Source organism: Neopelma chrysocephalum, unplaced genomic scaffold (assembly GCF_003984885.1).
Source record: "Neopelma chrysocephalum unplaced genomic scaffold, ASM398488v2 Primary Assembly neopelma1_44, whole genome shotgun sequence".
In the NCBI taxonomy this organism is placed as follows: Eukaryota; Metazoa; Chordata; class Aves; order Passeriformes; family Pipridae; genus Neopelma; species Neopelma chrysocephalum.
In genome coordinates, this window is record NW_020897703.1 from 9,463,596 (window position 1) to 9,484,557 (window position 20,962).

Below are 20,962 nucleotides of genomic sequence, written 5' to 3' on the forward strand. Positions count from 1 at the left end.
CCTGTGGGCCCAGAGCATCATCAGTGTTGGGTAGTTGCAGGAAGCCCATCATTTCTTCTCTTGCTGAGGAATGGGTTGTTGGAAGCAGTCTCCTGCCTTGGCTAGTGTAGTTTGCCTGTCCTTGGCCTGTGTCCAGTGTTTGTTTTTAAGGTTGTGCTGGGGAGGAATGCTGGAGAGAGCAGGCTGCATGCACTGCATAAAATATGACTTTTCCCAAAGTGCAGGAGCTGCTGAGTGTTTCAGAACCCACACCGCTGCAGTGTGTTTTTACTGTGGAGTGTATGATGCCATCTTTGTGTAGCTTCAGGTTTGATTGATACCAGGGATCTGTTTTATTTTCCAGACAGTAGTGGCCTAAATGTGAGCTAGAGCATATGCAGTAGTTACTGGGAGCAATGTCCTTTGGTTGGATAACGTGTTTAACAAGAGTGACCAATAAGTGTCACACAGACTTGCATTATAAGCATGCTGACTTTACTCTTATATTCAGAAACATATGCTAATTGTTTCTTAATTTTTTTTTCTGAACAGAATCTCAGTCAAATCATTCTAATCAGTCTGACAGTGGAGTTTCTGACACCCAGCCAGCTGGACATGTCCGTTCCCAAAGTATTGTCAGCTCCATGTTCTCCGAGGCCTGGAAACGAGGCACTCAACTGGAGGAATCCAGCAAGGTAACAAGAAGACTTTAGTTTGAGAACCAACACTCAACCAGTTGTACGACACAGAGTGATATACCTCTTCCACCTCTGTCCTGAGTGCATTTCTTCTCTTTTTTTATCTTGCATTATTGATTTACACTGCTATATAATTGTTTTTTCAGGATTGATTTTTCAGGGAATTCAGCCCTGGAACTTTCTGTTCTTGCTTTTATTTGTGTGCACAGAAGCCCTCTGTTCTTTGAAGGCATGATACAGCCCTTCTCATAGAGTCGTATTAACTAATGTTGAATGAAGGCAAAATAAAATTATAAGCTGTTAACAAGTTGAATGAAATTCTTTCACTACGATATCCCTTCAGTTAGGTAGCCACATCTTCCCATTGTAAAGATGTGAATAACTGAGACCTGAAGACAGGTGTATTTTGAAGTACTTCAGTAGTACTTTTCACTCAAACCTTTTACTCAGAAGTTTTTTTATATTAGGTGGAAATGGAAACAGTAACCTCAGATACAGTCAAAACAAAAGTACTGACGTTGACAGCAGTTGTGAACTGAGGCAGACTCGGTATCTACTCTTGCTGGTAAAGAGTTACAAAAGATTTTAACTCACTGAGCCTGGGGCTCAGGGGTGTTGTGATTTGGTTAGTTTTCTGTTCTTGTGGTAGTTGACTGGTGTACTTCCTGGGGAAGATTTTCACAGCAAAAGTTCCACTTAAGTTGGTTTGTTGTCAAGTTCAAAGGAATCTCCAGGTTTGAGAACAGCCTTGATGTCATTAACTGTAGTAGCTACACGAGGAATTACATTGGCAGGACACTATGAGAAGCTGTCTTCTGTCAAGTCTGAACCTTCCCCAGACCCCAGGTTCAAGCCAGAGAAGCAAGCTTTTTAAAACTAAAACTAAATCCATGCATCACTACATCTGGCACTGGTGCTTCAGATAAAAAACTAAAAATAAGATAAAACATCACGTTTTCAGATAAGAAAGCACGTGTGACAATGTGAAAGCTGACATGGCTGCATTCTTTGGGGTTCATAACTTTTCTGCAGTGCCTGCTGGCTTGGAAATTGTCTGATTCTAATAGTACTCAGTCCAGGAATGTAGCTTGCTAAATTGTGATCCAAGTTTTTCTACTGCATGAGTGCAACACCTGGTGTATGTCCATCAGCAGATGGCTTGTGCATGGGTACAGGGTGCATCCTTTCTGCAGGAGTGGGATAGATGCACAAGATGAGGTACTTGCTAGCAGTGAGAATGGTAATGTTCCTGTTTCCTCGAGTTTTGGGTTCAGTGTAAAAATCCTGCTGCTACACTCAGTGAGCCTTTAGGCAAAAGTTTGAAGTTTACCACCGTGGGGTCACTGTTGCTCTTATTAAGTCTGTAGTGCTGCTGGTAATCACTCATTTAAATAATCCCCAAGAATTTTTATGTTGTCTGATAAAAGCCATTTTAAAATTAAAATATTCATAATACTTCCTCTTGAGGGCCATCCATGTATCAAGATTTCATGAATTTGAATTCCTTTTTGTGCACAAATCCAAGAAAGGGTATATTTCATTACCTCATGCATAACACAGGTAAATGGATCGCCCTAAAACTTCCAAAGAATCCAAATGAAATGAACCATGTAAAGTTATCATTTCAAGCCATGTTAAAAAAATTCTGAGTGAATTGGTGACAAATTTACCTTCAGTGAAACTACAGTACAGGTTTGGCTCAGGGAACTTAAATAACTAATAATTCAGATTGGCAGTGGAAAATGTTAAACTGTGTGCCAAGAAAGGAAACAACTGTGTTGAAAGAATTGTAATTTACATGGGACATGCTGGTTTAGGGAGATAAGTCTCCAAACAGTTATTTCAGAGGCAGTGCTTTGGCTGGCTTAAGAAGTTCATGTGGGCAGGTTGCTGCAAGTGCCAGGACGTGTCCAGCATGTCCTTTCCCTTCTGCAACAGCTCTCTCCCACCTTGTCACCCTTGGCTCATCCCCCTCGGCAAGCAGGGCAGAACACAGCATGCTTTGGCTGAGCAGGGATGTGATGTTGATGCTGGATCTCCAGCCAGGTTGTTGCACTGGTTGGCTATTGGCTAACAGGTTAATAATGGGTGAGTTCTGCCTGCTTTTCCCTCATTTACCAGCTGCCAGTAACTTCACAACAATTTATTGAAGCTGAAAACATACTGAGATTTCTAGGAGTTTGTCATATTTGACCTAAACTTGCTAACCAGTCCAAAGGCAATTAGCATGGGAAAAGAGATGGCAAACGGTTCAGTTGCAAAGGTTTGTTTTCTTAGGAAAAAAATAGCTAAAAAACCCCCCAGTTGATACTTCAAAAATAGATACTATTGTTTTTATAGCATTTCTGAGAATTTCAGATAGTCATGAAGATGCATGTTACAAATAGGAATTGCTAGTATGTAATAAGTAATTTCTCAAGATACACAGAAGGATGTCACATAGTTGTAAGGACAAAAAGAGCACAATTATCTCTTTCAAGGTTCTTCTGTAAACAAAGTATGACTAAATATGTTTCTGGATGTGGAAATTTTATTTGATTCTGTGGAGATGGGATGGGCTTCCCCTTCTCAGATGCACAATAGTCTTTTCCCCGTTGTGAGTGTTTAATTTGCTCACTGTGAAAATAACTGCCTTCAATGGGTATGAGGAAAACTCCCTCTTTCAAATATATCTAAGATTTTTAAAAAAATGTTTCACAAAGTGCAGATAATCCATCCACTTCATATTTTGAAAGATTGCTCTTTGCCCAAAGCATACTTTATTCATCTGTTCACATGGTTCACAGTTGGGCAGTGAAGATCATTATGCCTTAGTTTGTTTGTTAGATTTTAAACACATTATTTCAAACGGGATGCTACAACAAGCATCGAAATGCATGCTCACTGTGTCTGCCTTAAGGGACAGATTGAAGATTCTCCAAGGTCTTGCCATTCAGGGATAGTTATTCTGTTATGCCTTCATCTCCCTCTCTGTCTGTTTTATTGCACTTTTACTTTTCCTATTGCTTTTTGCTGTCTCAGGTGTCAAAAGTGAAGCTCAGCACAACTAAAGGCAGCACACCCATGGTGCCTTATACAGGGCACAATTAAGGTCAGGTGGTGCTACTTGAAAATCCATTAACCTGGGTGATTGGGAGAATGGTAATTTACAGACTAACACCTGCAAAAGATCAAGATTTCTCTCCTGTTTTGTAATGTGAACACCTTGATTTAGTTCCAGAACTGTTAATACTCTTGCCTTCCAGACCTACTGTGACAGGTAGAGGCACACCCCATGTGTGTGGTAAAATCACTGTTTGTTGTTTCTGACTCTAATCCTTTTGGTGGAGTTCTGCACATACAGACACTCTGTGCACCTGTGTTTAGAACAAAGTGATTTGCAAACCTGCTCTTGCAGTGAAAATGAGTATAAGTGGGCTAACTTATTGCAAGGTATCCACTAATAAGGCAGAGGTACCCAGTGCGGTCAGTTGCCATGGTGGCATTGTGTTTCTAATGCATGTTTCTATGCTGTGCACTGTGCAATTCACACCTGGGCTTGTAGCCAAACCACTTTGTATTAGGAGGATGTTTATAAACCTGAGTAATGCAATTATTGTTTTGTAGGCTTACAGTTTTAGAGAAACACCTTAACTTGAGCAAAACCCTATGAGTGGACTAAAATATTGCCTGCTGCTTTCCCATTGCTCCTTCCCTTAGTCAGCTTTTCCCTGTCTTTCCTTAATTTTTCTGCTTATTGTGATAGTTGCATGTATAACTTTTCCAACCTAACTTTCTTTTGCAGATGCCTAAACATTCCCTTCCAGGGAAATTTTCCTAGGAAACCTCAATTTTCCCTCTTTTTCCTTGTTTTTTTTTCCTTGCTAATCTTGGATACCAGAGCATGTGGAGGAAAAGGATCTCAATAGTATTCCTCTGTAGAGCTTGCTCTCAATATGTTTTAGAGCAGTTCAGGATTTCTGCATTTTTTAACACTGAAGAGTGTAAGGCCTGAGCTACCCCACGTAAAGATCTGACAGATGCTCTGGGAGGCTGTGTGTGGTCTAATGCCAGTCGTACTGAGCTGAGGTGTCCACAGTCTCTTGCTCTGCCTGATGTCCTCTGTCATGGCCTGTGGTGCTCTGGCGGGGACTCGGTTTGGGTCATTATACTTGCCCAAAGGAGGCCAGTGGGTACCACTGGGTACCACTGCCTGCCCCAGAGAAGTAACAAGGCTGGCATATTTTCTCCCTGACAGTCAGCATAGCTTGGAATAGACCTGGCTCCACCTATTCTTGCCAGCTCCCCCCCCGACCTGCCCCATCAGATTGCATGGTCCTGGCTTGTCAGTGTATGGAATTGTCTCTTGCTCCATTTTTTTGCTACTACTTCTTGCATGCTGTAATCTGCCACTTAATTTTTAATGACAGGCACATTTAGACCTTGACTTTGTAACCTCTTTGTCTCCTTCCCTCTCTCCCTCCCTCCCTCCCTTCTCTCTTCTCTTTCTCCCTTTCCACTTTCACTAAAAATCCCTTCCCCATAGGCCCGAATGGAGCCTGTAGGTCGGCCCTTCGTGTCTGTCACAGCTCCTGTGTCCCCACAGACAAAGGTGGTGACCCCCTACACAGCATCCCAGCCATCCCCTCCGCTGCCCCCCCCTCCTCCCCCGCCCCCTCCTCCCCCTCCGCCGCCTCCCCCGCCGCCCCCGCCCCTGCCCAGCCAGGCCGCCCCGTCCGGGGGCTCCCCCGCCACCATGTTCGTCAAGTACAGCACCATCACCCGGCTGCAGAACGCCGCCCAGCACGGAGGGCCTTTTGCCAAAGCTCCCGCTGCACAGCAGGGCCCCCCGCCCCCCCTGCCCTCGGCAAAGCCTCAGATCCTGGTGCCCCCCAACGGGGTCATGCCACCCCCCCCGCCTCCGCCGCCGCCCCCCACGCCGGGCTCAGCCATGGCACAGCTGAAGCCAGCACCTTGTGCCCCCTCAGTGCCGCAGTTCACGCCGCCACCGCCGCCCCCCAAGATCCATCAGGTTCAGCCACACATAAGCCAGGCCACTGTCGCCTCCTCATTGCCACCACCACCTCCACCTGTGCCTGCCCCCTCACCTCCCCAGGCGCCCCCAAAGCCTGTCATGGCAGCTCTGCCCCCTCAGCCCAGTGGGAAGGCAGCCTCACCAGGGGTCACACATGTCACCCCCCCTGTGACAGCTCCCTTGCCCCTCGCAATAAAGAAACAACCAAGTGTCACTTCTCCCCAGGTGCCTCCTCTGCCTCCAGCCCCTCCTGGCCCCACTCCCCCTGCAACGTTCCCAAAGCAGCAGAGTTTCTCTGTGAAGCCTCCTCCATCCCCTCAGTCCCCAGTGCCATCAGTGGTGAAGCAGATAGTTAGCCAGTTCCCTCCTCCTCCCACCCCACCTGCCACTGAGCCCCAGCCTCTGAAACCCCTTCCACTGAGTGTGGCTCCACAGTCCCCTCCAGCAGTGAAGGCAAAGCCCAAATGGCAGCCTGCTCCTGCTGCTGCTCCCTCACCAGATTTCCCCCCTCCTCCACCAGAGAGCAGTTTAGTGTTTCCTCCTCCACCTCCTTCCCCAGCTTCCTCTGCAGGTTCTCCCCCCCCTGACAAATCAGGGTCTCCAGTCAAAAAGGCCGGCAAGACATCAAGCCCTGGAGGGAAGAAACCGCCTCCGACACCTCAGCGCAACTCCAGCATCAAGTCCACAAGCTCCACTGAGTACCATGAGTCCAAGAGGCCTTCAGTGGACCGCCTTGTCAGCAAATTTGCACACCCACCAGAGCCGTCAGGGTCTCCTTCCAAGGAGTCATCGCCTCCTCCAGCCCCTCCAAAGCCAGGAAAGCTCAACCTTTCTGGGGTGAGCCTGCCCATTGTCCTTCCACAAGGTGGGATCCCAGCCAAGGCTTCTGCTCCGAGTATATCTGGAAAGGAACCTGTGGTTGAATTCCCTTCACCACCATCTGATTCAGACTTCCCACCACCACCACCTGAAATAGATCTTCCTCCCCCACCAGTAGAAATCCCTTCTGTGTTTTCAGGCAGCACCTCCCCAAAAGTCGCTGTTGTAAATCCCCAGCCTCAGGCGTGGTCAAAACCGTCTGTGAAAAAAGCCCCACCACCCACACGCCCCAAGCGGAACGACAGCACCCGACTGACGCAGGCGGAGGTCGCGGAGCCACCAGGGCCAGCTGGCCCTCAAGTGCCCACTTCACCCAAGTCCAGCCTTAGCGTTCAGCCAGGATTCCTGGCAGACCTCAACCGGACGCTGCAGCGGAAATCCATCACCCGGCACGGCTCCCTCTCCTCTGCGCGGATGTCGAGGGCAGAGCCCACGGCCACTATGGACGACATGGCCCTGCCTCCGCCCCCACCGGAGCTGCTGGCTGACCAGCAGAAGACGAGCAGCTTTGGGGGCAGTCATATATCTGGCTATGCAACGTTACGGAGGGGGCCGCCCCCAGCACCTCCCAAAAGGGATCAGAACACCAAGCTGTCACGGGACTGGTAGTCAGTCCCAAGGGGCCGGTGCTCTCCATGACTCGTGGGCTGCTCTGGGATCAGCCAGCCTGTGATCTTGCGCACTTGGAGAGAATGTGGGGATGTGGATGATAGCCCCATCAAAAGAGGTGATCTCAAACTGCAGCTAAGGCTAAATGTAAAGACATTCCCCTCTCATGGCTAGGCTAAAAAATTGGGGGGTTGGGGGTGTTGATATTTTATTGGAAAAAGTGAGTAGAGAGGTATTGGCTTCATCCTTTCAATTTCTTTTACCCTTCTTATGGATTGGACCAAAACCCCATTTTCGTTCTTTTTCTGCATTTAGGGGTGGGGGAGGGAGATAATTTTTTTGTAGTGTCTGTCCACGTGAGACATGTTTGTGCATGTATTATAAGTGTAGGTATATAATATATTGTGATATATTTCGTCGCAATTATAGAAGATAACCAGAATGTTTTTTGTAGAACCGTATTTATTGTTTCAGTCAGTATATTACCTGGAATCGGACTCTAACTGGTCAAATCTTACCACAAAGATGGAGATATAGGGGGCACTTTAAAGAAAGGAAGAAAAAAACCAAACCCACGAACTTCTCAGCAGTTTGTGGTGGGTAAATGGTGCAGAGCCAGAGGTGTTCTGCTAGTAACTGTACATGGTCCATTGATTGAAAAGTACAGATTCAACATACCAAAACATTCTGGTCATAATACTACTGAAAGTGAGTATGTTCTGAGGAAAAAAGTAGATTTTATATATAGTGGGCTGGAGTGAAATATATTTATACTATAGAGAGCCTCCCCCTCCTCCCAAATAGTTTAAAAATATACACTGCTACAAATTCTTTCAAAGTTATTTGTCCATGCAGTTAAGTAGGATAAATATATGTTATTCCAAAACAGTATGCATTCTAACTGATGGTAGGCTCGATCATTTGTTTCTATGGCTCAAGATGAACATATTTGTGTTAACCCCTTCTGAAAGCTGCCAGGACTCCTGCAGTCGAAAATCCTGCCAACCCACAAGGCTGACCCACGCCGGTCCATCACTTATCCGTGTAGTTCTTTCCTTGAATGAACAGGTAGGTTTCTATAGAAAGTGTTCTGTTCTCACACAAGCATACACAGCATACAGTCTCACCTGCTCTGTGCCTGAGATGATGTACTATCTTTACAAAAACAAGTGTCTGGAAATATGTAAAGAAAGTATTGTTTGTAATTCATTAGAAATTGTCAGGAAACTTTCCCTTCTAGAAAGAAAGAAGGGAGTGGCAATTTCAGGTCAAGCAGAGTAGAAATTCTCTTTTCTTTGACCCGCCAGAGACTGTGACCAGTGCATTAACCTGTTAATTACAGAGTTGCACTTCTAGCAGTGAAGGAAGAAGACTGGAAGAAAAACAACCTTAAGAGGCAATAACATTTGCTAATAATTTAATTTAAGGGCCTATATGAGTAAAAAATACTATTGATTTGCTTTGGTTTTTTGTGAGTCATCTCTTTACAGTCAATCGCCAGATCAAGTGCTACAGTTCTTTTTCTTGTACTTCAGCAGCTTGATTGTACAGTCTTACCCACGTATTCAGACTTTGTGATAAAGTAGTGTAGGTAGTGTGAGTGGTCTTGTATATCATGCATGTTCATTACAGGGTGGTGGTATGCAGCCTTTTGTAAAACAACTGAAATACTTGGACTGTACCTACCCCAGCTTCCCTCATCACCACAGGGATACTGTCAATAGGCTCATAGGGCAAGTCATTTCACTGTTTGCTTACCTTTTATCCAAAAGCAAACTTTAAATGCTTTCCTTTCCCCAAAGAATGAAACAAAGGCAGCGGCTTGACCTGACAGTATCCTCACATGTGTAAAAACTATATAAACTAAACTCTCATTAGAGTAATTGAGGATGACAGATTTAAGAAATATTGTGACAGTGTCCCCCATTCCTTTTTTTTATGAAGTTTTTTTAAAAAATCCAAATAATAAAATAAATGTATTTGTCAATATTTTATGAATAGGAAAAAAGTTTTGCTAATTAGAGGGGGTAAATGACACATCTATAACTATATAGTTTTAAATAGGTGCATCATGAAAAGAGAAAAATTAGTGGTGCTGTCTCTGCTGACCTGTTTCATATGATTTTTTAAAAATCTATTTCAGCACCTCTGGAAATTGTTTTAATATTTCAGACTAGTTTTTTTGAGCAATAAGAGTATATACCATTGTGTGCATTTTTAAAGCACTGCTATGGAAAGGCACTTTTTTGTATCTTTCAAATTGTTCACCAAGTTTTGTTTCTACTATTTTTGTGCTTACAAAGTGTCCTTAAAAGCATTTGCATTGTTGATTTTAAGCATGCTCAGTGTAGCTGGTGAGTAACTTCACAGGAAGGTTGTTAAGCTATACTGCAATTCATGGGTGCTGTAATTTTCAACGTTGGTCCTCTTGCTGCTTTGTACTGTGTGCAGCTCCTGGGGCTCAGACACACCAGTGGAGCAAAAGGCACAGGCACAGCCACAACTCCTCAGCTGTTACCATGAGGGGTAAGTGGGCACGTTCTGCTCCCTGGCAGGATGCATCGGGGCTGATGCAGCATGTGCTCCCAGGTGAGAGCAGGCAGGGGATTCTGCTTGCCCCATGTGCTTTTCTTTTCCCAGGACAGCTCCACTGGTGTGTGTCAGTTCCAGCCCTCTTACTTTCGTTCATTCAGTGCGGGTACCTCTGTGCTTTGGACTCAGCACAGCAATGTTTTGAGTGCAATTTCTTCAGAGACATTTGAGCCTTGTTCTCATTTTCCTGTGCCCACGTTCATTTTCCCAGTATCTTTCCCTAGGCAATGAATCCATGCTTACTACTGCAGGCTGCAAACAGCTTGCTGGAAGACAGACGTTTAACTCTTTAGTTTGCCAAAAAAAGAACGAATCTTAGCAAAGGTGGCACCCGTATTCCTTCTTGTTACAGTTTACTTCCTAAGTCAGTAGTGATCTAGAAATACAGTGAGTGGCTGCAGCTTCCCTTCTCTCAGCTAAACACTGAAATTTGGCTACAATGTGGTTCAGACAACCTGGTTGTCCTTTCAGCTTAGGAGACACACTGCCCCCCCCATTGTAACTTAGTTTTCCAGTGTGTTTATTTACTGCTTTTGTGAAAGTAAATATTTATGCCTTATTTGCAAGGAAGTTATTTTCCCCTGTGTGCAGTGGTCTCATAATTGCACCGTTATATTTATTTAAATCAGAAAATTAAGGGGCTGGATCTCAGACACACAGGAAGATGCTTCCTACTACAAACATGGGCAGTAATCCTTTTCATACTTCAGACACAAAGAGAGCTGGTGCTTTGATCTCAAAATACTAAGAGTGTAAGGCTACTTAAAACCCCAGTTGTGTTACAGGAGGAAGTACATGGCCTGTGACACTTGTTAAGGTGGGTGTCAGGGAAACCCCACTGCTGCAGGGGCAGGTGAGGGCATACAGCTGCTTTTGTAATCTGTTCCAGATTAGGTCTTCATTTTCTCTCTCATGCAGCAGTAGCATCCACCTCTGAGCAGCAGGGTCCCTCCTGTTCAGCCAGGTTTCTCCATGACTGCAGCACAGGTGTAGAAAGCAGGGAGCTAGCCTTCTCAGACACTTTTGTCGTAATTCAGATGTTGGGGAGTTGCTTTGAAAGGGAAAACTAGGCTCTTCGATCAGCACTAATCTTAGAGGAGAAATTATTTTTAAAAACAAACACAGGTTATGAACAGACCACGGTAACACGTTGGAGGTGGCTGTGCTGGGGATTCTGATTAGTATTTTAAAACCTGTGGCTGGGAGAGGAGGTTCCTGCTTCACCCTGCACAGTGGTTTCTTGCTGTGGCAAACCTCCACTGACTGCTCTGACTTGGTGTGTGACCTCAAAGCCAAAGAGCTCCTCTCCTGAACTTACTCTGCAGTTGCTTGCAGGGCAACAGTGACTGACTGACACATCAGGGAAACAAAGTGATGCTACCCTGGATCACTTTGGTTTCAGGTCTGATGGGAGAGGAAGCAGTTTTTTCAACAAGTGCATTTTCACATTTACTGTTCTGGGCTTACACATTTAAAGGTTTTCTAATTCCTTCTTTCTGTGCCCTTAGGGAACTGGATGAATCAAACAACCTCAGAGATAATGTGTGGCCAGTTTTCCTCTGATTTAAAATCCTTTTTTTTCCACAGTTTAAGGAACCAAAAGTGCCATTTCAACAGCAGAAGGGCAAAAGAGAAATTTTCTGCTTTTCACAGAATAAGGCATAGAACCAAATTGTTTTGCTTCAGTGGTACCACTGCAGGTAAATTTGTCTCTTATTCAAAATAAGATGATAAGTGAGTCTTACTATGATTGTTACTTCAACTAATGTCATGTTAAAATCAGTTGCACTCCAGGAAAGCAGCATAAACTCCTGGCAGAAGGTAGTGAGGATACAGCCAGAACATATGAGTTTGGTTGTTTCCCTTTTTGCATTGATAAGGTGTAGATTATATACTCAGTGTACTCCTCATTTGGAGATGAGAGTCTTAATTCTTTGGAGCCCATTTGTGGTTCCTGGGGTTTAGTTTTGCATTCCCTCGCACAATTGGGGCAGACTCCAAACCAGAGATATTTTAACACTACAAGGGATAATTTTCTTTTGGATGTTTTTGTAACATGCTGGGGTTTTAAGCTTTATTTTGGAATTATAAGTTTGTCTTAAATTCAGCAATTTTCCTTTCTGAATTCTTTCCTTCCTTCAATTAAAAAGTGCCCACGAAAACTAACCAAACCAGGGGTCTGTTGTAGGGGGCAGCACTCACTAACACTGTGATCCACTGAGTCACAGGATTGGTGTAGTTTTGAAAAGTTTGAGACACTAAACTGCAAATGAGATAACAAGGCATGTGTATCCCACACAGTGTGTGTAAGTTACAGTAACTGCCACTAACACGGGGAAAATGGTGACTTGGGTTAATGATTATTTGGTTCTGCGAGGCACTCAGGGGGGCAAGGACTCAAGGAGCTCTGTTCAGCAGATGTGTGCATCTTTGGTGACAGGAGTTAGAGAAGTTGGAAGACCAGGAGGAACAAGAACTAGCCCTGGATGCACAATCCCCCACGCAGGGACTTAGTGAGATAAATGAGTGAGAAGGAACTTGAGTGACAGATTTTGGATGCTACCCCCTCCTTATTTAAATGCTTAAAGGCAACTTGTCTTTTAGGCAACTTGTCTTTTAGGAGACTTTGGAACTGAATCAACTGTTCCCTACAGTGGAAAATAATTTCCTCCCAGCTTTCCCAAGACACCAAAGATGCATTCAGAGCTAAATTCCAGGTATGCAGATGTGCTTGCACCAGCCTCAAGAGGCCAAATTGCCAGGAGCTGATGTGCTGCTGATCTGCTGCATGTGTCTGGCAAGAGAACAGGGTGCCACTGTTAGATGTTGTGCATCCATTGCCTTTAACCAACACTGGAAACTGGGTACACACCTGCAAGGGGCGGGGGCAAAGGACAGTTTAGCCATCCAACCTGTGCCCACAGTGCCCTGCTGCTGATTTGGTGCAGCTTATACTTCTAAAAGGAAAACTAAATGCTTTGTCAAAAGTTGTAATTGGAAATTTTAGGCCTCCTAGTGGACTGCAGTGGACCAGGACTTAACTGGAGCAGCAGTTTGTTTTATGGCTTACTGTAATTGTTACCAGCCACTGGGAATATTCTGTATAATACTGGAGACGCAAGTGTAAGAAAAAGTGTCACTGCAATGATGATTTGTCTGTGCAGCAAACTTGTGCTGAGTGCTGTAAATACATTCATGTTTACTGCTTTAAAAAGAAAATTGCACATTTTATCTTTTAATGGGATTGCCTCCCCTCTTCTTCCCTTTCCAAAAAGAAAAATCAAAGCTCTTTTAGACTGATAGCTTCAGGTTGGGGGGAGCTTTGCCATATTATAAATATATATAAATATATGTATAAATATACTTTTTTAAGCATGAGAGAGGACAAAAGAAATACTACGTTATAGAATACCCAATATAGATCATTATACAATGGAATATGCACAATTCAATAAAGATGTAGTTAAATTTAATAACCTGTTTTAATCCTCTGTCTTGCAATTTTCCTTTTTCATGAGTTCAAAACCCTCCCTGTTCTCAGGTCATCCATCAGTGGTTCCCTTCTGTAGAGGTTCAGGTATCTGATGGCCTATAGGTTACCACTGATATGCTCGCTCTAAATAAAATCACCTTTTATTCCTTTGCACAGTTCTTTTCAGGGAGTCAGAGCTGGCTGTACCAGTAACATGGTGCACACCAATTACAGGTCTAAAGAGGACCCTGTGTGAAGGCTCACCTTTTCTATTTGCCTCCGTCCTCAGGCTCGCAGAGTCCTGTCCAGCTCTGCTCACACGGAACAGCTGCTGGCTGGTAAGTGTTGCTGCAAACCCTCTCTTGGGCCACCATAGGGAATGCGGCTCTGTTCCCTCCCCCATGATTTGCTCCCAGGCTGGCCCTGAGAGCAGCAGAGATGTGAGACCTTACATTAGCATTTACCAGAAAAGGAGCAGTCATACAGAGGTGGAGAGAGGAGCTGCTGAAGGCAGCAGGCTCTATGCCAAGGATCATAGTTTTCTTGTGGGAAGTGCAGTGCTCAGACATCCTCGGGGATCCTTCTGCACACATAAGCCACCATCCCTGTCCCCAGTGTGTTGAAAAGTCTGTAGACAAAGACAAGGAATGTGACACAGCTGTGGCACGCTCACAGAACACATGGGGTGTGCTTTGTTCCTTTTATTTAGGGCTCGTAACAAGAGGGGTTTAGCACACAGCAACAGTTAATTCCAAGTACAATTAAAAAAATTTAAAAATTGGGGTTTGCACTCACTGGAAGGTGGTTCAAATGGCACACACAATAAAATGTTACTGGTGGCATACAGCTCCCCAGAGTCCTATGGGCTTGGTCATTTACAGTGGGCTCTGCACTCATCCACTGCATCAGCAGTACCAAAAGCAAAAGCACAGCATGATACGCCTCCGACTGCAAACCAAAGGGGGTATCTGCTTTCAGGAAAAAGTGCATGGACAAAATCCATGTTAGACACTGACATCTCCAGAGAATTCATAGAAACTGTTTGTCCATGCAAGTTGCAAAAGACATTTTTTTCAAATGTGAAAAGAAGCACTTGTTCTTTACCAAAAAATCTCAGACATATCAGCACTTTACCAAGGCGCTGTAATGGAAATGAATTTGTACACAGCTCTTCCTATTAGTCAGTAGTGGTAGGATTCTTCTGAGGTCTTACGAGAAACTGGAACAAACATACTGCACACATTTCAGCAGGGTCACCATATCTGTTCAGCAGGTTGCTGGCTGTAGGCTGACCTCTGGACATCAGGCTGCTGCTGCCTTCACTGTTTCCTAACACATCTTGCTTACAAGCACAGGTGCTAATAAAATTAGTATATTTAGAGTACCAAAGAAACAAACTCTTCCTGCATGGGTAGGAGAGTGAACAAAACACATGGGTGGGGATTGTTTTGGATGAAAGCAGCAGAACACCGTGGGCTGTGAATTACTCTTTCTTATAGCAGTTGTCAAACCTTGGCTGCACCAAGCTTTCAGCAACCTCCCCAAGGACATAAGGTGGGGGTCCCACCATTCTTGAAGTTTTAACATCAGAAGTAGATCAATGGGATTGTTACTACACACTGACTTCAGCTCACGGGGGGGGGGGAGGGCAAAACCCCAAACCACACACTGTTCCCTTCTGGTACTGTTCTGACCTCTGTGTAATAATGTTGCAGCACCAAATACTGGGAGATGCCAAAAGATGGGGAAGGTGAATAGACCTGTAAGCACAGTAGATTCTTGTAAGTGGCACCCCATAAGCTGTAGCCCATCATCTACCTGCTAAGGCTCAGGTTCCACCCATCTTCTCTTGAGATTAGTGTTGTAAATACTTGCCTCAGTGAATGCAACAGTGCTGTATGTTTTCCACTGCACAGTTGCCAACGTCGGAAGTGAAGTCTCTACATGGTGTTTGTAATGCTGCCTAAAATGCTGCAGTGCTTATTCAGTGACTCCCTATACTCTGAATGCAAGTACTGCTCCTCGTAAAGCCACAGCACCATGGTCTCTTCACCAGCATCCTCTAGCAGCTTCCAAAAAGTTGGCCTGCAGAGAATAGACACTGCCTGTTTTACAAAATGTCCTGTCCCAACTCCAAGGAGGAGAAGCCCTGTAAATGCTTCCAGTTTACTAACCCACATAAAGTTCCATCCTTACCAGAAAGGAAAACATGAGTTTTGCTTTATGCCTGGAGCCCACAGACATAACTAATAAAAAAGCAAGCTCATTTCCAGCAGCATTTGCTAAGAAGTGGTAGAAGTTGCTAGGAAGAGCTCAGCACTAAGTCACCATCAAGCACAGGTGGGAGACACCACAGAAGCACAAAAGTGTCAGTGCACAACCTTCTTCCACCTCTAGGCAACAACACGCACACACACAGCAGGCAGGCAGCCCACCCTCTGCCAGAAAAGGCTCATCAGTCCTGCTGCTGCCTGGCTTTCTTCTCATGATCAACTGAAACGCCCTGGATAAAAGTGGCACTTCTCAGAAGCTGAATCACTGCCAATGTCAACTTTGGCTGTCACCAAAAACCTTCAGCAGCAAAGAAAGAAAATGCCCAGCAGCTGTGAAAGGAGAACAAATTGCTCTAGCAAGAACTAGCTGGGTCTAAGCCTTTCTGGCACCCACGGGTAAGCCACCCCAGCCACAGACCACAGGACCTGTAGGTCACACCAGCAGCAATCTCCAGCCACTTTCGGGAACAACCAACTCAACTAACTGAAAGGACAAGCTGAATTCCAGGAACATGATCAGCCTCCTGGTAACACACACCAAACTCTGTCATCTACCTTGGGGCCATGCCACACCTCTTGTCCTCTAGTGAGAGCAGTAGCTCTTCAGTGCAGCAGTATCTGCCTGTGTCTCACCAGTGAGACCAGCAAGTGTTCAGGCATTGCCTACTCGAGCCAGTGTGCACTCTCCGGATGCTCAAGCATAAAATTTGCTGCTTGCCTCTCCTGCCCCTCTCAACCCTCTGCTCTAACCAGTGAGAGAGAGAAAAAAAAAGCAAGATGAGGGCAAAAAAATGGGTGAGACACATGCAACCTCAGCCATCTCTCTTAGGCTGGAAAGAAGGCACCAAAATTAACCTGCTTCGGCACTAGATGTGGACAGACTCAGTCAGACTTCCCCTCATGCAGGCACGTGATGGAGAGGCAGCTGTAATTAACAGCTTTGTCCCTGGGGCCAAGAGGAAGGAAGTAACCTCTAATACAGCAAACCAAGGCAAAATACACCGCTAGAGAATGCTGAACAATTTCTGTGCACAATGAAAACAGCTGGCTGGGCTAAGGCAGTTCTCACAAAGGGAGAAACATATTCATTTTGGCCATACAGCACTCTTTGGGCTATGCTGTAGCATCTCTTTCCCCCACCTCTCATGCCTACACAATCCTGCTTCAACAGCCTGTGATGCTGAACACCTTCAGGTGTGGCAGTAGAACGCAGCAGTGAAGAGATGCTGTGCACTTATTTAAAATTCTGAGGTGTTTCTCCCCCACCCTAACCCCAATTGCCAGCCCCTTTTAAGTTAAACCTGTAAATTAAAAAGGGGTGGGGGAGAGAAGATTTTGGACAAGGAGAAATACCGGGGACAAAACTGGAAACACAACCCTCACAGACTTTACTAGCATGCAATCTATGTAACACTAATATACAAAGCCTGTTTACCTTGGCCTGGTCTATGACCATTATATCACATCATCCCCCAAAGAAGCCACAGAATTAAAATCTGTACAAAATAAAAATATGCATAAAACTCAACTAATTTCTTTACATTAGTACTGCATAAGAAAGCATAAACCAGCAGTTGGTGACCCAGAAATTCCATCCACAGCAGTTCTTGCAGGATAAACAATTCCACATGCTATCAGCAGGGACCAAACTAACCCCTGGCCCATTAGATCAAAACCAGTTCTTCAAGGAATGTCACACATTCCACTTTCACAGTTCTGCAGCCTCATCTTCTGTGCTGGGCTCTGGCAAGTGCTCAGCTCACACTGCTCTGCTCTCACAACACAGAAAACTTGCAAGATGAAAAACCAGCTGAATGAGGATTAAGGATATGGGTGTGTATCACATGCTATCCTCACCCACCTGCCAGAAGAGTTCAAGCACTCACTCTTACACAGGCTGGGTTGAAGACACGTTTCACTAATCCATGACCTGCCAGCTGGAGTGTGGGTGCACGGGCACAGGGGCTCAGCTCTCACTTAGTAACTCACTGAGCTGCCCTAATGATGCATTTGAGCATTGTGGGCTCAGACCTTGCCATAAACATACCCAAGGCAAGAGAAGCCAGGAAAGCTCTGATAGACCTGGAAAACACAGCCACCCTGTAAGCACCAAAGGCCTGTTAATGCTGCTGTTCAATTACTCTGGCTGCAAGCACCTCCCTGTGCCTCAAGTGTAGACACTAGAAACAGTCATTCCAGTGACTACACAACCAGTGGTTCTGGGCTTGCTGCAAGAGAAATGATGAGCTGAGGGAACTGAACATGGCTGCTTCTCCCAGTCTTGCTGAAAGACAAGTTTTCACAAGGAAAAAGGCATAAGGGTATCTGTTCTGGCAAACACACCCAAACAATAATGTTGTTAGCTTCCAGAAAGAAGACAACAGTGCTTAGGCTACGTGTGGATTGAGCAGGGGAGAAAGTAACCTCTATCTGCACACCAGTTTCTTCAAAGTTGCAGACTTCAACCAAACTAGTTTCTTGCGTGCTGTCACCTTGCACAAGCTCACAGCAGGTGATCACCTTCCTCCGTGTCCTGCAAACACACCTCACCCGCCTTTTTCTCATTCTTCCCCCTTGAGCAGCTATGGTACCTCCCTGCCCAGGTTTGCACCAAACCTGCACCTCCATCCTGGTACTGCACCAATTACCAAGCAAGGGATTGGTATTACCTGTCTGTTGCCAATACCATCACTAACCCAGCCCTAGTGGCACTCTCTTGTGCACTGCTCTGCTTTACATACAGGCCTCTGCAAGACAGATGCAGCATTGTCTCACCTTGGAGAAGCTACTGTTGGTACAGCTGGAACTTGGCCAGGTGACAGTCAAAAGTCACCCAGGAAGATGCCCTGGCCCAGGAGGCTCTCACGATACAGGATCAGCTCAATTTGCAGGCTAACAAGACTCAACAGGAAATTTAATCAGTTAATGGATGATATTTACCCAAAGGTAACACTTAGACCTTCCCTTAGGCAGACAGTACAGCCATCACTTACAGTGACCTGCTGTGTACAATCACAGAGCAGAATTTTTAACTGAGACTAGATTAAAAAGCCAAGTATTATCACAAGGGGCTACAGAGCCTTCAGCTGGTATTACTCCACCCCAAGCCACCAGTACATCTCAAAATATCTATTATAATAAACAATGGAGAGGGCTAGGGGAAGAGCTAGAACTACTGCTAGTTACTGCTTGGATTTCCATGGGAAACCAGTACACACAACAGCCCTTTTTACTTCCACTGAAGAGATTTTGGCAACAGACATGAAGACGACAATTGCCGTTTGTCCTGCCTCTGCACAGGGCTCTCACAGTACATATGCAAATCTAGTCATCAAGTACAAAATAGCCAACTTACAATACCTGATTGGATTTTTAAGATTATATTGTGCATAAGACTAAAGTTGGGGGCAAGTTTCTCTAGTGCAAGCAGGCATGAGTAGATTTGAACCTTGGACCACACCCCCTAGAGGTTATCCTCACACCCCAGGAGGACCTGTAAACTTGTTTCACCTTCACCCTCAACGGCATCTGTGAGTTCTGTTTGAACTGGCAGCAACCATGGCAAGGAGCTCGCTGTGGAGAGGAGCACATTTACATCAGTGCAGAACACAAAACAAATATGTGGCATTCAAAAGATGAGGAAATGGGGGTGGGAGTCCTCTGGGCTGCAGCCATCTTAATTGTCTGAACTGAAAGGTGAGTGAATGAAAGCCAGCTCTGTGTGCCCCTGCGTCAGCCTACGTGTGCAGAGCAGCTGCAGAAGTGTTTACGCTAAAGATTTATCCAGCTATCTGGAAGTCAGTTACAGAAACGTCTCTGTGCAGAAATCCCAGTGTTTGCTAGCACATGACTGTTCTTCCAGCTGCGCAGGAGCGTAGTGTAGAAACAAGAGGGATGTCCACTGGCCAGTAACCTTCACCTCAAGCATCCAGGACATCCCCAGTGCCAGGCATTGCTGCCAGTGGTAGTACCATGGGGGCACACAGGATTCCTGAGACAGATCCCAAGGCCTGTCAGAAGAAGTCAGAATTCGAGTGAAGTATCAGCTACTCAATGAGTTTGTTACATCTGAATGGGTCAGCTTAATTCAAAGTCAGATGGCTCAGGATAGCCTCTGCTGGCCGCTGGAAGAGCCATTTGTTCAAACAACTCAAATCACTATTGTTTTATAATGAGGGGGAAAAAAGAAAAAAAAAACCAAACCAAACCCAAAGAGTGGTTGTTACAATTATCCTTCATTCAGTTATACTGGATCGGGCCCCAGCGGCTGGTGGAGATCTGGGAAGCCCTGACAGCTCCTGCAGCAGGAGATGCAGTGTTCCGTCCTCTAGTCTTCACTCTGAGTAATGCATGATCGACTCCACATAGTTCCCTGGGAAGAGCCCCGTCACTCCATTCATGACCCCCTCATACCAGCCATCATCATTTTTCTTGATGACGTAAATGATGGCACCTTCCTGAAATGAGAGCTCATCTTCTTTGTCCTTGGTGTAGTCATAGATCGCCACCACTAGGAAAGAACAGAGCGTGACTGTTAGGAGAGGTACAGGGAGGAGGAGGGAAATCAAATCACCTCGTCCAGGCAACCTCAGAGAGCTCCATTGCCTCCCCAGTATGGGTGCAGAATGACCTGCTGAGAGGGACAGTTTCTTCCAAAGCGTTTTGTAAGAGCTCATGCTTTGAAGCACATGAGCCTTTAACTCTTCTATTCTTCCTGTTTCCAGACCCACCAGAGGAAGTTTACAACTTCCTCTGAAGTATGAAACACTTTTGGTGTGGAATGATACAAGGAGGTGAATGTAACTCCCCATGACTGTGACCATTCAGACTTACTCCAAGATTCACGTATTAGATATATGTGCTAAAACAGATCTCAGCACAACTAAGACCTGGAAAACATGGAAGAAGGAGTATAGCAAGAGCTCTCTTCAGATCACAGTAAGAATGAGCCAAGGCTGATGTCCCAAACTTCCATCTACCTTAGCTACTTCCACATTTAGATCTCTAAAATGCATGCATGCAGTCTCAATGGCCAGCAGCCACTCCCAGGGTGTACAGCACCACGGTGGGTGAATCCTGTTAGGAGCAACCAAGAAGGTGGAAACCAAATGTACACATACTGTATCAGGACATTTTCTTACAGCTGCAAAATATCTAACTGAAGGCACAAAAGTTGTTAGGAAAGTCAAATAAATTGGACAAAACACTGGCAAATATTAAATTAAACATTGTCCTGATATGGCAGAAAATAGATATCAACTTGATACGTTTTTCTGTTCTCAGTCCTATCATTATGTGTTCCATACAGAAAATGAGCTAAGCCAGACTCTAAGTACTTTAACAAATAGCATCAATCACTGCTTTGAGCACTTGGCAATGAAACATACAGTGCTGCCATTGAAAAAAAAAATAGATGTTGGACAGGGATCCTAAAATCTGGTACTGG

General features: G+C 45.1%; 2 protein-coding genes across 23 annotated transcripts in view; one reads left to right on the forward strand and one right to left on the reverse strand.

The window, feature by feature from the left end:
* Window positions 1–8,557, forward strand: part of RAPH1 (Ras association (RalGDS/AF-6) and pleckstrin homology domains 1) — a 197,532-nt gene extending 188,975 nt beyond the window's left edge. For all 7 annotated transcript variants that reach the window (XM_027678366.1, XM_027678365.1, XM_027678367.1 and 4 more), the window contains 2 exons: window positions 532–674; window positions 5,203–8,557. In XM_027678366.1, the coding sequence (XP_027534167.1) occupies window positions 532–674; window positions 5,203–7,179 (2,120 nt within the window). In that variant the 3' untranslated portion in view covers window positions 7,180–8,557. The remainder of the gene's footprint in view (window positions 1–531; window positions 675–5,202) is intronic.
* A 5,367-nt stretch (window positions 8,558–13,924) lies between these two features.
* Window positions 13,925–20,962, reverse strand: part of ABI2 (abl interactor 2) — a 69,842-nt gene continuing 62,804 nt past the window's right edge. For all 16 annotated transcript variants that reach the window (XM_027678377.1, XM_027678374.1, XM_027678376.1 and 13 more), the window contains one exon: window positions 13,925–20,026. In XM_027678377.1, the coding sequence (XP_027534178.1) occupies window positions 19,851–20,026 (176 nt within the window). In that variant the 3' untranslated portion in view covers window positions 13,925–19,850. The remainder of the gene's footprint in view (window positions 20,027–20,962) is intronic.